Consider the following 17,735-nt stretch of genomic DNA (forward strand, 5'->3'; position numbering starts at 1 on the left):
TATAAAAGAAGTCCTATGAATCAATAACTGTGGGTCTATCTGATTCTACAGTATATATTCTTTTTTTACCCTGTTAGCTATGCTTCTGCCTTTAACTGAAGATAAAAATTAATAAAATAGGAGAGAAAGAGAAAAGGCAATGCAGTTGTGGTAGACAATTGGCAAAGATGACAGTGATGATTCCTCCCATCCCTTTAAGCACGGATCTTTGTGTCAATGACCCCACCCCATGAATTTGGGTTGGCCTGGTTTGTGACTTGTTTGGGCCAACAGAATGTGACATAAGTGGTGATATATGAAGCCTTCTGAGCTAAGGCTACAAGTGGCTTTGCAGGTTCTTGTCTGGTCCCCCAGGAACCCTGGACCCACCATACAATGAAACCCCCAAGCTAGTTTATTGAGGATGAGAGACCTCAAGGGAAGAGGGGTCCAGCCAACCAATCACCAAATATGTGACTAAGGCCATCTTAAACCAGCCCCAGCCAAGCCGAGATGACAAAGTCACAAGAGTGACTGAGGCAAGGAGAGCAGAACAACCGTCCAGCTGAGCCCCGCCCAAACTGCTGAGCACAGTGAGCAAATTAAATGGTTGTTTTGGGTGGTTTGTTACATAGCAGTAGATAGCCAACACATGGTTAGGGGGAACTTAGTCATCTAAGAGAGCCAGAGAGGCAGGAATTGACAGTGGTGCCCTTCAAGAATGCTGAAGAGAGACACTGGCATGGCAGGAACAGGGAATCCAAACCAGGAAAAAGTCCTGTTTTTGCTCTCACACTTCAAGGCCTTCTCTGAACACTTTCCAGCTGAAGAGGCTTATAGAACACCATTGTTGAGTTTCTATGCAACCCCATACAAACACAGATTTGCGACTTCCTACTCTTCCTTTACCACAAGAAACCTTCCTCTAAGAGAAGACCCTGAAGGGATTATTCCCTTTGTGGTGGAGGTAGCTGTCCCCATTTAATTACCAGTACACATGCAGACAGCTCCAGAAAGCTGAAGACAAGGCTGAGAGGTGGTTGAGGAAGTAATCAAAGCAGGGAACTTCCCGTCCCACTTCACTCTATGCCCAGCACTTAGCACATCACCACCTGGCATAAAAGAGGCGCCAGTTAACGCGTGGCAGCACAGAGAGGAAGCAGAGCCAAAACTAAAGAGACAAAGGATGAGCAGGGGTATACACTGGAGAATTATTCAGCCATAAAAAGGAAGGAAATCTACTCTTTGTAAAAACATGGATGGACCTTGAGGGCATTATGCTTTAGGGAAATAAGTCAGTCAGAGAAAAGCAAATACTGTATGATCTCACTTATGTGTGGAATCTAAAACAAAACAAGCAAAACAAAAACAAACAAAAAAACCCTCACAGATACAGAGAACAGATTAGGGGTTGTCAGAGGTAGGGGGTTGGGGGGCAGGTGCGTGAAATGGGTCAAAAGGTATAAATTTACAGCTATAATGCATAAGTCCTGGGGATGTCATGTACAGCATGACAACTATAGTTAATAATGCTATGTTGTATATTTGAGATTTGCTAAGAAAGTAGATCTCAAAAGTTCTCATCACAAGAAAAAACATTGTAACTATGTGTGGTGATGGATGTTAACTAGACATTGTGGTGATTATTTTGCAATGTATACAAATATCAAATCATGATGTTGTACACCTGAAACTAATATAATGTTATATGTCAGTTCTACCCCAATTAAAAAAAAAAAAAAAAGACGAACAGTGGGTGGACAGTCTCAGAGAATGAGGCAGTACAGGGCAGGGCTGAGGCCCAGCAGGACAGGACCTATAGACTATCTCAAAAGCTGCCATAAATAACGTTCATTGTTGTGAACAGGTGTGATCATTTCTCTGCTTCTTCAAATTATTTTCACATCATAATGTGATTGTTTTGTGACTGAGGAAACCTTTGCTGCTAGCACGTCCCACTCACCATTAGCCGGATAGACAACAATGAGGTCAGGGGCAGTACAAACACATGAATGTAAGCTTACATTTTGATTTATCTTTGATTTACTTGGATGAGATGCATTCACCAAGAATTTAATGGAGGAAGGAAAAAAATCTTTGCCTTATGAGATACATGAACAATGTAAGTTAAACTAGCAGATTCTCCAATTCAAACATTTCCGAAGAGGAACCAATCATAACTGGTTATTGAGTGAAAAAAACGACTGAGGGGAAGGGAGTAAGAAAAGGTTAGACGTGGCCAATAAAGACATTTAGCTGGAATCTCATCATTAAGCAATTTGCTTTTCAGCCATTTTACTGTCATATAAGAATAAGAATTCCATAGACACACTCATATAAGATCAGCATAAACACCTGCCCCTCCCCCAAGCTAAGAAAACAAAACCAAAACAATTTATAAAGGAAAAAAAAACTGGGGAGAGCTAAATATACACTATGAAAAAAAAAAGGAAAAACACTACAATTTTAACTTGGGAGACAAATAATAACTTCTTTCCAACCAAATTTCACAAAACCCCAGTGTCTGTTTCTCTCCAGAGAACATTTTTTTAATCCATAAAAACTGTAGATATAGTCCTTCCCAATCCTATCAGCTTGTTGTGAAACTCAAATAATATATAATCCACTAACGTTCTTTAAAATGATACAGATGGAGGCTCTTAATCTCTGAACCGACATTTTTTCCCACACACAGGACTCAACGGGTGTCATTAATCAAATGCAGCTGGAAGTCAGGACTAGGTGTTAGGGTTTCCCTAGCAGGGCCCACAGAAGTGGGCCATGTGCTGTGTGACGATAAGCATCGCACACAGACAGTTTACGAAACGCACATGGCTCCACATTTTATCAACAAACAACTAGAAGGCCATGTGCTACTGGTATCTGTGAGACTTCAGTGAATCTGGAGAATGGGACCATATCTGTTTGTAGGAAGGTAAATCTGTGCAGTTCCTCTTTCTTGGCTGCCCCTCCTGCTGTCTGGTTGTCTTCTGTTTGCAGAATGGAGCACCAGACAATCCGAACGGAACATCAGCCCGAGATAGAACCTTGCATTTCACAGGCACTGCAGGGAAGCAAGCACTGCCTGGCAAATCAAAGGCTGCTGAGTGCTTAACGACTCCTTGCTCTGACCAAGATGCCTTGGCTCTCCTGGCTGTCACAGAAGCCTTTCCTGTTACAGCAAAGGGTGCTTCATCTACTTCCTGCAGGAGGGCTATCTGTGCTCACTGCGGATTGCCATCTTTCACTCAGCATCAGACAGAGTAAGATCAAGGGGGCTGACTCTCCAAACCCAAGGCTGGCCCTAATTGTCTTTAACAGGTAGAAACCAGTGCTAAAGTCAAATGAATGTGAGCCTTAAGGACAGAACTTAGAGAGAGACAAACAGACATTTTGAAGCCTTGGAAAGATACCATGTTTGCCCCTTGAATTATGATTTTTATAACTTGCATAAAATTGGGGGCTTTTGTTTTTCTGAAACTTATTTTTAAAATAATTTTAGATCTAGATTTGCTTTTATATATATATATATATATATATTTTTTTTTTTTTTTTTTTTTTCCCGGTACACAGGCCTCTCACTGCTGTGGCCTCTCCCATTGCGGAGCACAGGCTCCGGATGCGCAGGCTCAGCGGCCATGGCTCACGGGCCCAGCCGCTCTGTGGCATGTGGGATCTTCCCGGACCGGGGCATAGAACCCGTGTCCCCTGCATCGGCAGGCGGACTCTCAACCACTGCACCACCAGGGAAGCCCTGCTTTCCTATATTGACATTCACTGTAACAGTTCCCTAACTGGGGAGTGTAGGTATATACATTCTAATCAACCAGGCCAGTGCTTTCAACTGGAGACTTTGCCCCTGTGGGGACATTTAGCAATGTCTGAAGATTATTTTTGACACAACTTGGGGGGAGGGGGTTAAAAACGACTAGCTGAGAGTTATCTGTAGGAATACTGGTAACGTGAAGGCACAGGACAGCCTCCCACAACAAAGAATTATCTGGCCCCAAATGTCAGTAGCACCAGATGAGATCAGTATTCAAAATAAATCACACAGGAACATTACAGAGGCTTTTTGGAAAGCTCACAGAAACAGAGTTTTGCAACTTCCTATGCCAGCTTCCCCTTCACTTCAGGCTCTTTCTAAAATAATAGCCACTGAAGGAACTAGCTTTTTGCCTGGACCCTCTTCCCCCATTTTCTTACCAGTCTGTCCCTAAACAACTGTTGGAAAAAAAAAAAAAAAAGAAAAAGAAAAAAGATGAATAGCCCCAGGAAGATTTCAGCAAGGACACGTGGATGGCCAATGGCCAAGAATGGAAACTGAGTCTTATTGAGAGAACACTTAGGATGGAATCTATTCTCCAGTCCCTGGCTTTCCAAGCCAACACGGCAATCTAGTCATCGTGTGTCCCTCCTATACCGAGGAAGAGGAGGATAAAGGAGTTTACCTACCAGGTCGTCATTACAGAAATCTCAATGAAGCAGACCACAGAATGTTATCCACAAACACCCCTGTAGATGGTCTGCGTGGGACAATAAGATTCCAATCATCTTACCATGCCACCCAGATGAAAAAAAGAGGATCAATAACCAAGAATAGTCGGTGACCTAAGGGAGTAGCCTCCAATCTTAGTTGCACGTTAGAATCACCTAAGGATTTTTAAGCAACCATCTAACATGTGCAAACACAGCCCCGACCTCAGACCAAGGGAATCCTGATCTCTGAAAAGGGGCCCAGGGGTCTCAGCCTTCTAGACTGCAGAATCTACTTCTTTCTACCTGGGGAAGGAAACTACCTTAAGTATACTTCATAAACTCAGTTATCAGACAATCCACCTGGTGCAGATTGAAGTGGAAGAGAGGGCAGTGAGGAGATCAAAACCGAGCAGCCTCTGGTTACTAGCTAGAGAATCTTCCCATCCCCACAAGAGACTGTGCTTTGAATGCATAACATTTGAGTACCTCTTAGAACATATTCTAAACACCTCACTCAGTCATTCCTCACAACAACCGCGTTTGACAGTGGTGTGGTACGATCCCCATTTTGTGCACAAGGACACGGGGCACAGAGAGATTAAGTATAATCTGTTCAAAGTCATGAAGCGAAGAAACATAAACATAGGACTCATTCCCAAGGAACCTGGTTCCAGAGCCCACTCTTGGCCACTAGGTAGTGATAGTTCTACCTCGAGGAAACAAACCTCTCCATAAAAGAGGCTTCAGAAATAATCCAGCCCGGAAAGCTAATCACATATTTCAATCAGAATTCCACAGGCCCAGCCTCCTACAGACGGGCACCAGCCAGGGTGCCTGTGGACACGGCCAGGCCCTCCATCAAGGCTGCCTCACATCCACTATGACCACCCTAAGATGGTCCCGACATCAAACCTCAAATCCGTCACTCCGGAGGCTTCTTATTTTTAGTTACTTCTATATTTAGATGAAGGCTATAGTCCAGCCTGCCCATTGTACACACTTTCTCAGTTGTTTTCTATTGTCACTGCAGCTGTCTGTGCACACTGCTTCATAAACTCTGCCTCATTATGGAACCATCTTTCAGGTTATTTTATCCTGTTTACTTGCCCCCTCTTTTATCTTGCACTGGTAAATAGGGACTAGGAAATGGCAGCAACCAGGAGGCAGACACGCTGAGACCCAGGTGGGGAGCCTGAGTGACTGCTTGCTTCCAGGCAGTCTGATGGGGCCGCCACTACTGAGAGCATCTGAGAATTCTTCTGGAACTTATTAATGTTGAAACCAACTTAGAAACTTTCCAGAAAACCCACACTGTGACTTTACTTTCATGCTGTATTCCTGAACCAAGTAGATTACCTAACTTGACCACGCACACTTGGCTCTGAAGGATTTTTGATCCCTACAAAATATTAAAAGGTGAAGCAATTAAAAAACAAAGGACTACACTAAAATGTTAAGTATGAGGACAGAATCATGTCATAGTCATCATTATAACCTTCCACATCCAGATTAATGTCTGGGACAGAGCAAATACTTAAGAAATGTCAGTTCCAAGTTATGATCTGGAAACAAATAACTAAATCTTCTACGATGATTCCAAAATGAAAGTTTTAATGTGGTTTAAACAACAGTAGGTTCAGTGGATGTAGCATGCAGATTACAAAGGTGTCTGGTCTGAAGGAGGATGTAAGGTCAGCTGCTGACAGGATAGGGCTATATATACAAAATATACTCAAATATTCCCCAGACACCTATGTACAAACACATTTTTAAATTAAAAGAAAAATTTAATAAAAGGTTTTAAAACTTGGCAAACTGTGTGCGTGTGCAAACACACGCACACATACACAAATCTTTTCTCAAAAGAAAGAAATATATCAAAACTATGATTGTGTTTAAAGGAACAAATCCTGAGCAATCACACTTTATATCAGGGGTCTGTAAAGGGCCAGATAGTAAATATTTTCAGCCTTGCAGACCATGAGTCCCAGTCATAACTACTCAACTCTGCCATTGTGATGGGAAAGCAGCCAGAGACAAAACATCAATGAATGGGCGTGACCGTGTTCTAATAAAACTTTATTCACAGAAACAGGCCATAGTCTGGGTTTGGCCAGTGGGTCTTAGTTTGCCAACACCTACTTTATATCCATAACCCACAGGAAGGGCTCAGACAGGAAAAAAACATCCAAAAAAGGTTGAGTACACACTGTTGTTTGTAGTATGTACATCCAGACCTTATAAAGTCCTTTCAATAACCTAATCTAACACAACACGCCTTACTCAGTCATTTTACAGAAACCACTGTGAACGGAGTTTTACGGGATTGAGCCTGCCATCTTGTGGTCACATAAAAGAACAACCTTCATGGTATCCATTCCCTATCATGAAGGGTACACAGCTCCCTGGTTAGATAAAGACAAATACCATACGATATCACTTATATGTGGAATCTAAAATATGACACAAATGGACCTATCTGTGAAACAGAAACAAAATCAGGGACATACAGAACAGACTGGTTGTTGCCAAGGGGAAGGGAGGCGGGGGAGGGGTGGAGTGGGAGTTTGGGGTTAGCAGGCGTAAGCTATTATATATAGAATGGATAAACAACAAGGTTCTATATTCGATATCCTGTGATAAACCATAAGAGGAAAGAATATGAAAAAGAATGTATATATATATATGTATCACTGAGTCACTTTGCTGTACAGCAGTAATGAACACAACATTGTAATTCAACTGTACTTCAATAAAAAATTAAAAAAAAATTTTTTAAAGGGTACACAGCTCCCTGGGGCCCTTTTCTAAAGATGTGATTGGCGTGTGGGTACTGCAATGACAAAATGAGTCAGAAGTCAACAGTAACTAAGTGTGATTGATTCTCTCGAGCCTCAACTTGTCAAATTCTCCTAGGGAACCATCCAATAAAAGGATGAACTGTCACAAGGCGTCCGCCTGTGATTTATTCTTACCAAGCCAAGCTTCAGAAGGGACTTCGAAAAATAAGAATACTCAGAGTACCTACACTCAGAAGTGGAAAATGAAGACTTCTTTTAACCCGAGTTTTAAAGAGAAAATAAATCCCAAACCCCAGCTTACCAAATCAAGCCCAACTCTAGAACCAGGTCATGGTGAGATAAGTGACAGCAGTATCTGTTCCCCTATGGGCTTGCTCCCTGATTCTCCCGCTGAACAAGAATGGGCGCCTGTGTAGCAAAGTGAAGAAAACCTAAGCCTCGTACCAGGAAACAAACTCAGGAGAGAGATGCAAGCAAGTAAGAAGAGTGTAAGAGGAGCAGGGCCCACATGAAAGATGTCTTCGCAGGGTCCTGAGGAGCTTGGTGGGGTGCCAGGAAGGCTCCCCGGGGCAGGGAGCATTCAAGCTGTTCCTTTCTGAATGAGCATAAAGTTGCCAGATGGAGTGGGAAGAAACGTGTAAACAGGAGAAGTGGCAGATGGGGCAGGGCAGGGGGTTCCACCGATGGGCTCTTGTCCAGACTCTAGGTCACGAGGGCCCAAGAGAAAAGTTGACCAAACACCAGTTCTGGGCACATTTCCGCTCTGGCCATCTCACCCCACATCTTCCTCTTCCACAGAAGGAAAAGCAGGGCTGGGTGATGGTGCCGTGGACGGCAGGGAAGATAGCACCAAGAGCCCCAGCATCTTAAGTGACTCCTGGCACTTCTGTGTCTCCAACTCTCGTCCACAGCCAAGAGACAGTGGCCTCTACCCACGTATCTTTCTCCCAAATGACCAACAAGAGCAGCACGACAAAGCTTTCCATTGCAGCCAAACAGCAGACCCACCGGCTCAAGAGTTCCTGGCCCCTTTGAAATTTCGACAGGAAGCTCAGTAATCTGTTCATCTTACACATCTTAGCTGACCTGCCAGATGCAGGAAATCCACAGAAATACGCAAGCCACGTGGGCAGCCTCCGAGGGGCAGCCCGGTGCGCAGCCATACCTGTGTTGCTGGTGAGAAAGGCGAGAGGGTTCTCGCTGAGGTCGGCGGGGCCGTCCAGCCGGAGGGGCGGGCTCCCCAGCAGCTCTGTTTCTCCCTCCAGCTCGGGGTAGGTCCTCACCAGGAGGCCCAGGGACAGCTGCGCGAGGAAATCTTTGAGCACGGAGGCATTCAGGGTGCCCGCAGCGCGATTATTGATCTCAAGAATCTCATCTCCCGCTTTCAGGCCTGCCAACGCGAGACGGAAAATGTTTAATGTCACACACGCATAAAAGCAGCTGCAGCATCAAATCAGATCACTGCATCTTAGACGCCCGGTTTCGAAAGGGCACACTGAGCTCTCCTGTTATAGGTGTTGCTGCAAACAGGCTGTAGTGCGCAAAGGGGATCATCAGGTGATCGCGTGGTCTTTGGGTCTGGAAGGTTCTAGACTGGGATGTCACAGCACGCCTATCCCGTCCTGAATACACCAGCTAAACAAATTTATTCCTTCTTGAATCTATGTGCTCTAAGCAGCTGCCAATTGCTCCTCGCAAATGCTAATTCTGGCTATCGTCCTGGCATTTTGAGGGGAAAAGACGGAAAGGCTCCCCGACTGCAGCCATTTCCATGCCTTCTTGTGCTACGGTGGACACGTGTGCACAGTCAGCTAAAGTCTATGAATCATTTCTACGGAATCAAAATGCAGGCGTCTCCTCGGCTACAACCACTGAAGGTCATCTTATTCCAAACACACTGAGAGATGATAGTTTATGGAACCAAATGCAATCATATTTTCCCCTCCCCCACCTTTTATTTGAAACTACATCAGGACCTTGGGGTGAATGGCCTTTTGAAGGTCCCCAAAGGTTCTGCTACTTTTGCAAAGCATGCTGGGGAGCTGCCGAAGCTTGGGACCCAGAGGAGCGGCTGTGAACCAGCTCAGCCTAGGAGAACAAGAACTTGTGACTGACCCGGGGCAGGTCCACCTGACATTACAAGAACATTCCAGCAGTTTGAGAGAGGGAGAGATTAGGGAAGAACAGGAGAGGAAATAAGGTTTCCCTTCAGTTAAGAAGAAGAAAGGAGTCTGATTCTTATTTCCTAAGAATATTTCTTATTTTCTAAGTTTGTTTGTGAAAAAACTAACTTGAAAAAGGGAGTGACTGAAGGGCAGAGACAAAGGATGAACTGCCAAATGCAAAGCCACACAGTCCCTCAGGCACACCCGCAGTTCTCACTCTGATTCCGCAGAAAAATAATTCCGCAGAGAAGTTCTCACTTCCCAACTTCACCGGGTCACACCTATCGGCCAGCTTTACTCAGGTTTCCAAAATACTTGAAATCAGTTTTCTATCATAAAATACTCCAAGAAACATCGCAGGTGAGGAGGCAATGGGGGAGAAATGAGAAGGTTTTCCTCCACGTCAGAGGCAGAATTCTGGGAGACTAACCATTCCATTTTTTAGGTGAAAGATTTTGGCATCACAGCATTTGACTTGAAAACACAAAATTTCCACATGTGAAAGGCAGTTATTGGTTTTTAAGTGTTCTCTTGGAGACAATTCTTTTCGTTAGATATTAGAGGAGGTAAAATAAGGAGAAAAAGAAAAAAACGACTTAAAAACTAAAACCATCTGTAAGTTTTTTGTTTTTTAAAAAGAATTTTTAGGTTTGCGGGAATTCCCTGGTGGTCCAGTGGTTAGGACTCTGGGCTCTCACTGCCTAGGGTCCGGGTTCAATCCCTGGTCAGGCAACCAAGATCCCGCAAGCCACTCGGCCAAAAACTAAACAAATAAAAATAAAATAATTAAAAAAAAAAAAGAATTTCTAGGTTGCTGTGACTGGCTGAATAACAATATGTAGTGGGTTGAAGGGTGGCCCCTAAAAAGATATGTCCATGTCCCAAAACCTGGGAATGTGAGCTTATTTGGAAACAATATCTTTGCAGCTGTAATTCAGTAAAAGATCTTGAGATAAAATCAAGCTGGATTATCTGATGGGTCCTAAACCCACTGAAAAGTATCCTTGTAAGAGACACACAAAAGAGAGACACAGAGAGAAGAGGAGAAAGTTATGTGAAGACGGAGGATGAGATTGGAGTAGTGCTGCCACACCTGGAGCCTCCAGATGAAGGAAGAAGAAAGGATTCTCCCCTAGAACCTCCCAGGGACCACAGCCCTGCACACACCTTGGTTTCAGACTCTGTCCTCCAGAACTGTGGGAGAATAAAGTTCTGGGTTTTTTTTTTTTTTTTCCTAACATCTTTATTGGAGTATAATTGCTTTACAATGGTGTGTTAATTTCTGCTTTATAACAAAGTGAATCAGCTATATGTATACATATATCCCCATATCCCCTCCCTCTTTTATCTCCCTCCCACCCTCCCTATCCCACCCCTCTAGGTGGTCACAAAGCACTGAGCTGATCTCCCTGTGCTATGCGGCTGCTTCCCACTAGCTATCTATTTTACGTTTGGTAGTGTATATATGTCCGTGCCACTCTCTCACTTCGTCCCAGCTTACACTTCCCCCTCCCCATGTCCTCAAGTCCATTCTCTACGTCTGCATCTTTCTGCCTGTCCTGCCCCTAGGTTCCTCTGAGCCATTTTGGTTTTGGTTTTGTTTTTAGATTCCATATATATGTGTTAGCATACGGTATTTGTTTTTCTTTTTCTGACTTACTTCACTCTGTATGACAGACTTTAGGTCCATCTACCTCACTACAAATAACTCAATTTCCTTTCTTTTTATGGCTGAGTAATATTTCATTGTATACATGTGTCACATCTTCTTTATCCATTCATCTGTCAATGGACACTTAGGTTGCTTCCATGTCCTGGCTATTGTAAATAGAGCTGCAGTGAACACTGTGGTACATGACTCTTTTTGAATTATGGTTTTCTCAGGGTATATGCCCTATAGTGGGATTGCTGGGTCGTATGGTAGTCCTATTTTTAGTTTTTGAAGGAACCTCCATACTGTTCTCCATAGTGGCTGTATCAATTTACATTCCCACCAACAGTGCAAGAGGGTTCCCTTTTCTCCACACCCTCTCCAGCATTTACTGTTTGTAGATTTTTTTTTTTTTTTTTTTTTGCATTACGCAGGCCTCTCACTGTTGTGGCCTCTCCCGTTGCGGAGCACAGGCTCCGGACGTGCAGGTTCAGCGGCCATGGCTCACGGGCCTAGCTGCTCCGCGGCACGTGGGATCTTCCCGGACCGGGGCACGAACCCGTGTCCCCTGCATCGGCAGGCGGACTCTCAACCACTGTGCCACCAGGGAAGCCCTGTTTGTAGATTTTTTGATGATGGCCATTCTGACTGGTGTGAGGTGATACCTCATTGTAGTTTTGATTTGCATTTCTCAATGATTAGTGATGTTGAGCATCCATTCATGTGTTTGTTGGCAATCTCTGTATCTTCTCTGGAGAAATGTCTATTTAAGTCTTCTGCTCATTTTTGGATTGGGTTGTTTGTTTTTTTTTGATATTGAGCTGCATGAGCTGCTTGTATATTTTGGAGATAATCCTTTGTCTGTCGCTTTATTTGCAAATATTTTCTCCCATTCTGAGGGTTGTCTTTTCGTCTTGTTTATGCTTTCCTTTGCTGTGCAAAAGCTTTGAAGTTTCATTAGGTCCCATTTGTTTATTTTTGTTTTTATGTCCATTCCTCTAGCAGGTGGGTCAAAAAGGATCTTCCTGTGATTTATGTCATAGAGTGTTCTGCCTATGTTTTCCTCTAAGAGTTTGATAGTGTCTGGCCTTACATTTAGGTCTTTAATCCATTTTGAGTTTATTTTTGTGTATGGGGTTAAGGAGTGTTCTAATTTCGTTCTTTTACAGGTAGCTGTCCAGTTTTCCCAGCACCACTTATTGAAGAGGCTGTCCTTTCTCCATTGTATATTCTTGCCTCCTTTATCAAAGATAAGGTGACCATATGTGCGTGGGTTTATCTCTGCGCTTTCTATCGTGTTCCATTGATCTATATTTCTGTTTCTGTGCCTGTACCATACTGTCTTGTTTACCGTAGCTTTGTAGTAGAGTCCGAAGCCTGGGAGCCTGATTCCTCCAGCTCCGCTTTTCTTTCTCAAGATTGCTTTGGCCATTCAGGGTCTTTTGTGTTTCCATACAAATTGTGAAAATTTTTGTTCTGGTTCTGTGAAAAATGCCATTCGTAGTTTGATAGGGATTGCACTGAATCTGTAGTTTGCTTTGGGTAGTATAGTCATTTTCACAATGTTGATTCTTCCAATCCAAGAACATGGTATATCTCTCCATCTGTTTGTATCATCTTCAATTTCTTTCATCAGTGTCTTATAGTTTTCTGCATACAGATCTAGGTAGATTTATTCCTAGGTATTTTATTCTTCTTGTTGCAGTGGTAAATGGGAATGTTTCCTTACTTGCTCTTTCAGATTTTTCATCATTAGTGTATAGGAATGCAAGAGATTTCTGTGCATTAATTTTATATCCTGCTACTTTACCCAATTCATTGATTAGCTCTAGTAGTTTTCTGGTAGCATCTTTAGGATTCTCTATGTAGAGTATCATGTCATCTGCAAACAGTGACAGCTTTACTTCTTCTTTTCCGATTTAGATTCCTTTTATTTCTTTTTCTTCTCTGATTGCTGTGGCTAAAACTTCCAAAACTATGTTGAATAACAGTGGTGAGAGTAGATAACCTTGTCTTCTTCCTGATCTTAGAGGAAATGGTTTCCGTTTTTCACCATTGAGAATGATGTTGGCTGTGGGTTTGCCATGTACAGCCTTTATTATGTTGAGGAAAGTTCCCTCTATGGCTACTTTCTGGAGAGTTTTTATCATAAGTGGGTGTTGAATTTTGTCAAAAGCTTTGTCTGAATCTATTGAGGCGATCGTATGGTTTTTCTCCTTCAGTTTATTAATATGGTGTATCACATTGACTGATTTGCCTATATTGAAGAATCCTTGCATTCCTGGGATAAACCCCACTTGATCATGGTGTATGATCCTTTTAATGTGCTGTTGGATTCTGTTTGCTAGTATTTTGTTGAGGATTTTTGCATCTATGTTCATCAGTGATATTGGCCTGTGGTTTTCTTTCTTTGTGACATCTTTGTCTGGTTTTGGTATCAGGGTGATGATGGCCTCGTAGAATGAGTTGGGGAGTGTTCCTCCCTCTGTTATATTTTGGAAGAGTTTGAGAAGGATAAGTGTTCGCTCTTCTCTAAATGTTTGACAGAATTTGCCTGTGAAGCCATCTGGTCCTGGGCTTTTGTTTGTTGGAAGATTTTTAATCACAGTCTCAATTTCAGTGCTTGTGACTGGTCTGTTTATATTTTCTATTTCTTCCTGGTTCATTCTTGGAAGGTTGTGCTTTTCTAAGAATTTGTCCATTTCCTCCAGGTTGTCCATTTTACTGGCATATAGTTGCTTATAACAGTCTCCCATGATCCTTTGTATTTCTGCAGTGTCAGTTGTTACTTCTTTTTCATTTCTAATTCTATTGATCTGAGTCTTCTCCCTTTTTTTCTTGATGAGTCTGGCTAATCAATTCTGTTTATCTTCTCAAAGAACCAGCTTTTAGTTTTATCCAGTTCTGTTTCTTAAGCCACCCAATTTGTGGTAGTTTGTTATGGCAACCCTAGGAAACTAATACAGGGCCTACCTGAGTGAGCTAGTCTCAGTATTAATAAGTGAGAGCAGGGGGCCCAGCAGTGGTGGGCAATGAAGTACCTCGTTGGGGTCCTTCTGTCACAACCCCACTGTGTAACAGCTCTGTGCCTGTGGGCACGTTACTGAATCTCTCCCAGCCTCAGTTTCCTCATACGTAAAGAGGGGCATGGATTAAATGAGATTCAACAAAATAATCCATATAAAACTCTTTGCACAGCACTTGGCATGTGGAAGATATTCAAGACATTAACTCTCATTATTAATATTTGGTAGAACAAAGAGGAAAACTTTTTTTTGGAATTTTTGAGCCTACTCAAAAATGATCCCCACCACCCACGGTAAAAGTTGTGAAGCATCTAATCTACCTGTCTAGAAAAGTACAGCACAGAGCTTTCTCTGTGTCCTGTGGAGCCATCTGGAAGACACTTAGATGACAGCAAAGAAGATGCCTGATCCCAACCTCAGATGATTCCAAGAGCAGAACAATGCGCCATACAGGCCCAAGATGAACACAGATAAGCGTAAACACAGTTTGGTTCCAAAAGTCAGTTCTACAAGTACAGCCAACATGAGATCCAGCACAGAGCAAGAGGTAGGCAAGAGAAAGCAGGAATATGGGGATTACCCATCAGCCCATCACAGGACAAAAGCCCAAGGTGGCTAAGAAAAATAAATCAAGTGTAGGTTCAATTAATGCAAACAGAATACTCAGATCTAATTAGGCTGCGTGCCACCAGACGCCCCTTGGTCATTTTCAGAAACACTAAAATCTGGACCATCCTCTAGCAGAACTAGCATTTGGATAGTGTCCAGAGGGCAATGACCAGAGTTGTATTCTACATTCTAATGACTTGTTGAAAGATCTGGAAGTGTCAAATGTGGAAAAGACTTAGCAGTTTTAACATGAAGCACATCATGAACACCAATGGCTGGCTATAAACGAGGAGGCAAACAGTGAACGGAAGCTGAGGGAGAAGGATGTTTTATAATCAGAGACGCCCACAAAGAGGCCGTATGGTCCACAGGGAACTCTCCGTTATCGGGAGGTCTTCACATAGCGGTTACCTTTAACATCAAGTATCTCTCCCGACACAGCCCTCTGCAGGTGGGATACTGGGAATAGTTTGCCACCCAGGTGGACAAACGGGCATCACTCTTGCATCCGCAGAGAACAGTGTCATATGGGGCAAGGGAGTTGCAGCAGACGACCGTTTGTTTTTATCTAACACCAGTGTTCCTGGATTCAAAGGACTAAAACAGGATGTGACTAAAAACCAGGGCAGCGTATTTCCCCACCCCCGCACGCCAACCGGCACATTCGTGCTGAAAGAGATAAAAATCAGATTGGGGTTTAAAGGGGACTAAACCCCGTCACCTCTGCTCTTAGCTGAGATACGCTTTGAATGCGTCAAACTCTGGCCTCTGGACTGCCTTTGGCCTCGAAAATATGGAAGGAAAGTGAAGGAAAATCCTTGTCCATGGCTGTTAGCAGTGGATAAATTACTTGGACTTTGTTGCCGATTGGGCACACCTTTGCCATCTCTGTGCAGAGCCAAGTCTGCGGGTAGCACTTCTCCGGTGCTGACAGCACAGGGCAAAGTACGCTGCAGAGGGAGCTTGTAAGCCATGAACACGCAGAACTAAGCTGCCCCAGAACATGGGAGGAGGTGGGAAAGGTAGGCAGGCATTCCATCCTCTCCCAGCTGCTCCAGTGTCCTCTAGCAGAACAGATACAGGTATCACATCCAAGTGTAACTGACCAAGACATGTTGGACTTTCATATTCAATGGGCATTATTTTGCCACTGCCTGGATGAAGCTAAAAATTCCATAGCAAAAAGAATGAAATGAAGGTGGATTTTAAGCCCTACCTACCTGCCCAGGTTCCCCCCAAAAGTCATGTCCACCCAGAACGTGACGTTATTTGGAGAGAGGGTCTTTGCAGATGTAATTAAGTCAGGAAGAAGTCATACCAGAGTAGGGTGGGTCCTAAAGCCAATGACTGGTGTTCTTGTAAGAAGGCCGTGTAAAGATGGGGAGACACATGGGAAAGAGGGCCATGTGAGGACAGAGGCAGAAATCAGAGTGATGCTGCTACAAGCCAAGGACGCCACGGGCTACTAGCAGCCAGCAGAATCTAGAAAGAACCATGAAACAGATTCTTCCTGCAGAGGCTCCAGAAAGAAACAACCCTGCCAATACCTTGATTTCAAACTTCCGGCCTCCTGATGAGAATACATCAGGAGGCCGGAAGTTTGAAAGGCCTCTGTGTGAGAATACATTCTATTGATTTGAATCACCCAGTTTGTGGCAATTTGCTACTGCAGCCCTAGGAAACTAACGTAGGAAGCAAAAACTCTAGGTTGAAATGATTCTCTCAGAGTAGAAAAAGTATGGAGAGCTGGGGTTCCACAAGTAGCCTAGACAGACAACACTATGAGCCCTTCTAGGGCCGCAGGCAGGGTGTAGCAGAGAAGAGCTCTCTGAGGAGGGCAGGAAGTCAGGATCCTGAACCCCTAGGTTCTCAACTTCTACAAAGATTCCTCTATGAATGGCAGCAACAGAACATGATGGAGCTTTGCCAGCTCAGGCAAGGGCCAATGTCAGCTTCAACCAGGGCAGACCAAAGCACAGAGGGGTCTTCCCGAATAATCTGCTTCAAGAAGATCCCTGGGACCTCCATTCCATCCCAGATGGTAGGGAAGGACCACCACTTCTGAGTAGAAGGGAATTTCCCATCAACCCCATGGAGATGGGCTCAAAATCCCATTTAAAATCCAAGAAGGCAACATTCCTTGCACAGTTGAGCTGATGGAAATAATACTCGTATTCCCTGGAAGAGTTTTCGATGAGACAACATTTAAATACTCTTCAGGGGTGAACCCTTTGGGCATATCCTTCTCATCCACCAACTAGAGAAACCCAAAAGGGAACTGAAGACAAACAAGTCAAGACAAGACACTTGATAACTTACCTTTCTTGGAAGCTAAGCCAGTTTCCTTTACGCTATTCACGTAGAGCCTTCGAACACCATCTTCTTCCACAGAAGAAAGTGAAAAGCCTAGGAAACACAGGGACAGCCAGGTAAGGCTCACACCCTCTGAGCGTTGAGCGAACAATAAGAAGAATCTGCTGTGAACTAGGTATGTTCATTGCCTGGGGTTATAGTTTTTCCTTGTTCGTATAGTTTCACAAAGCAGAAAAATGTATGTTTAGATCACTCTAAAAGAAGTCACTGTAAAAATTAATATTACCAGGTACATCTATCTTCAGACAACCTACCTACCAACTCAAACGGAAGAAAATGATTTTGGTTTACCCTGCTTGCTAATAAATGCCATAGTTTCCTTTTTTTTTTTCACAGCTCCCTCCATAGCACAAAACAGAAACAATCAGCTTATCTCATCTGGGTCCCCTTGACTTTTTTCGGCAAATCTACGTCCTAGGACATGTCACAACAGAACAACCGTACGCTGTGTGTTCATCCATATATATTGCTGTGTGGACACTGCTTTAAGTAGTAAAGTTCTGCAAACAGGGAGAAGTAGCAACAAACTTTAGAAATCCTTCTTCATATTGACACTGATGGACTGCACATTCTCCTAGTGTCTGATCATAAGATTATCTTATACCTGTCTCGGCTTCCAGAGCTCAAAGCCCATTCGTTAATCAATCTTGGG

General features: G+C 43.5%; 1 protein-coding gene across 3 annotated transcripts in view; it reads right to left on the reverse strand.

The window, feature by feature from the left end:
- Positions 1-17,735, reverse strand: part of TIAM1 (TIAM Rac1 associated GEF 1) — a 132,660-nt gene that overhangs the window by 46,517 nt on the left and 68,408 nt on the right. For all 3 annotated transcript variants that reach the window (XM_065876071.1, XM_065876070.1, XM_065876069.1), the window contains 2 exons: positions 17,030-17,116; positions 8,425-8,649 (listed from right to left, as the gene is read on the reverse strand). In XM_065876071.1, coding sequence (XP_065732143.1) covers positions 8,425-8,649; positions 17,030-17,116 — 312 coding nt within the window. The remainder of the gene's footprint in view (positions 1-8,424; positions 8,650-17,029; positions 17,117-17,735) is intronic.

This window comes from Phocoena phocoena, chromosome 4 (assembly GCF_963924675.1).
Source record: "Phocoena phocoena chromosome 4, mPhoPho1.1, whole genome shotgun sequence".
NCBI classification, from domain to species: domain Eukaryota; kingdom Metazoa; phylum Chordata; class Mammalia; order Artiodactyla; family Phocoenidae; genus Phocoena; species Phocoena phocoena.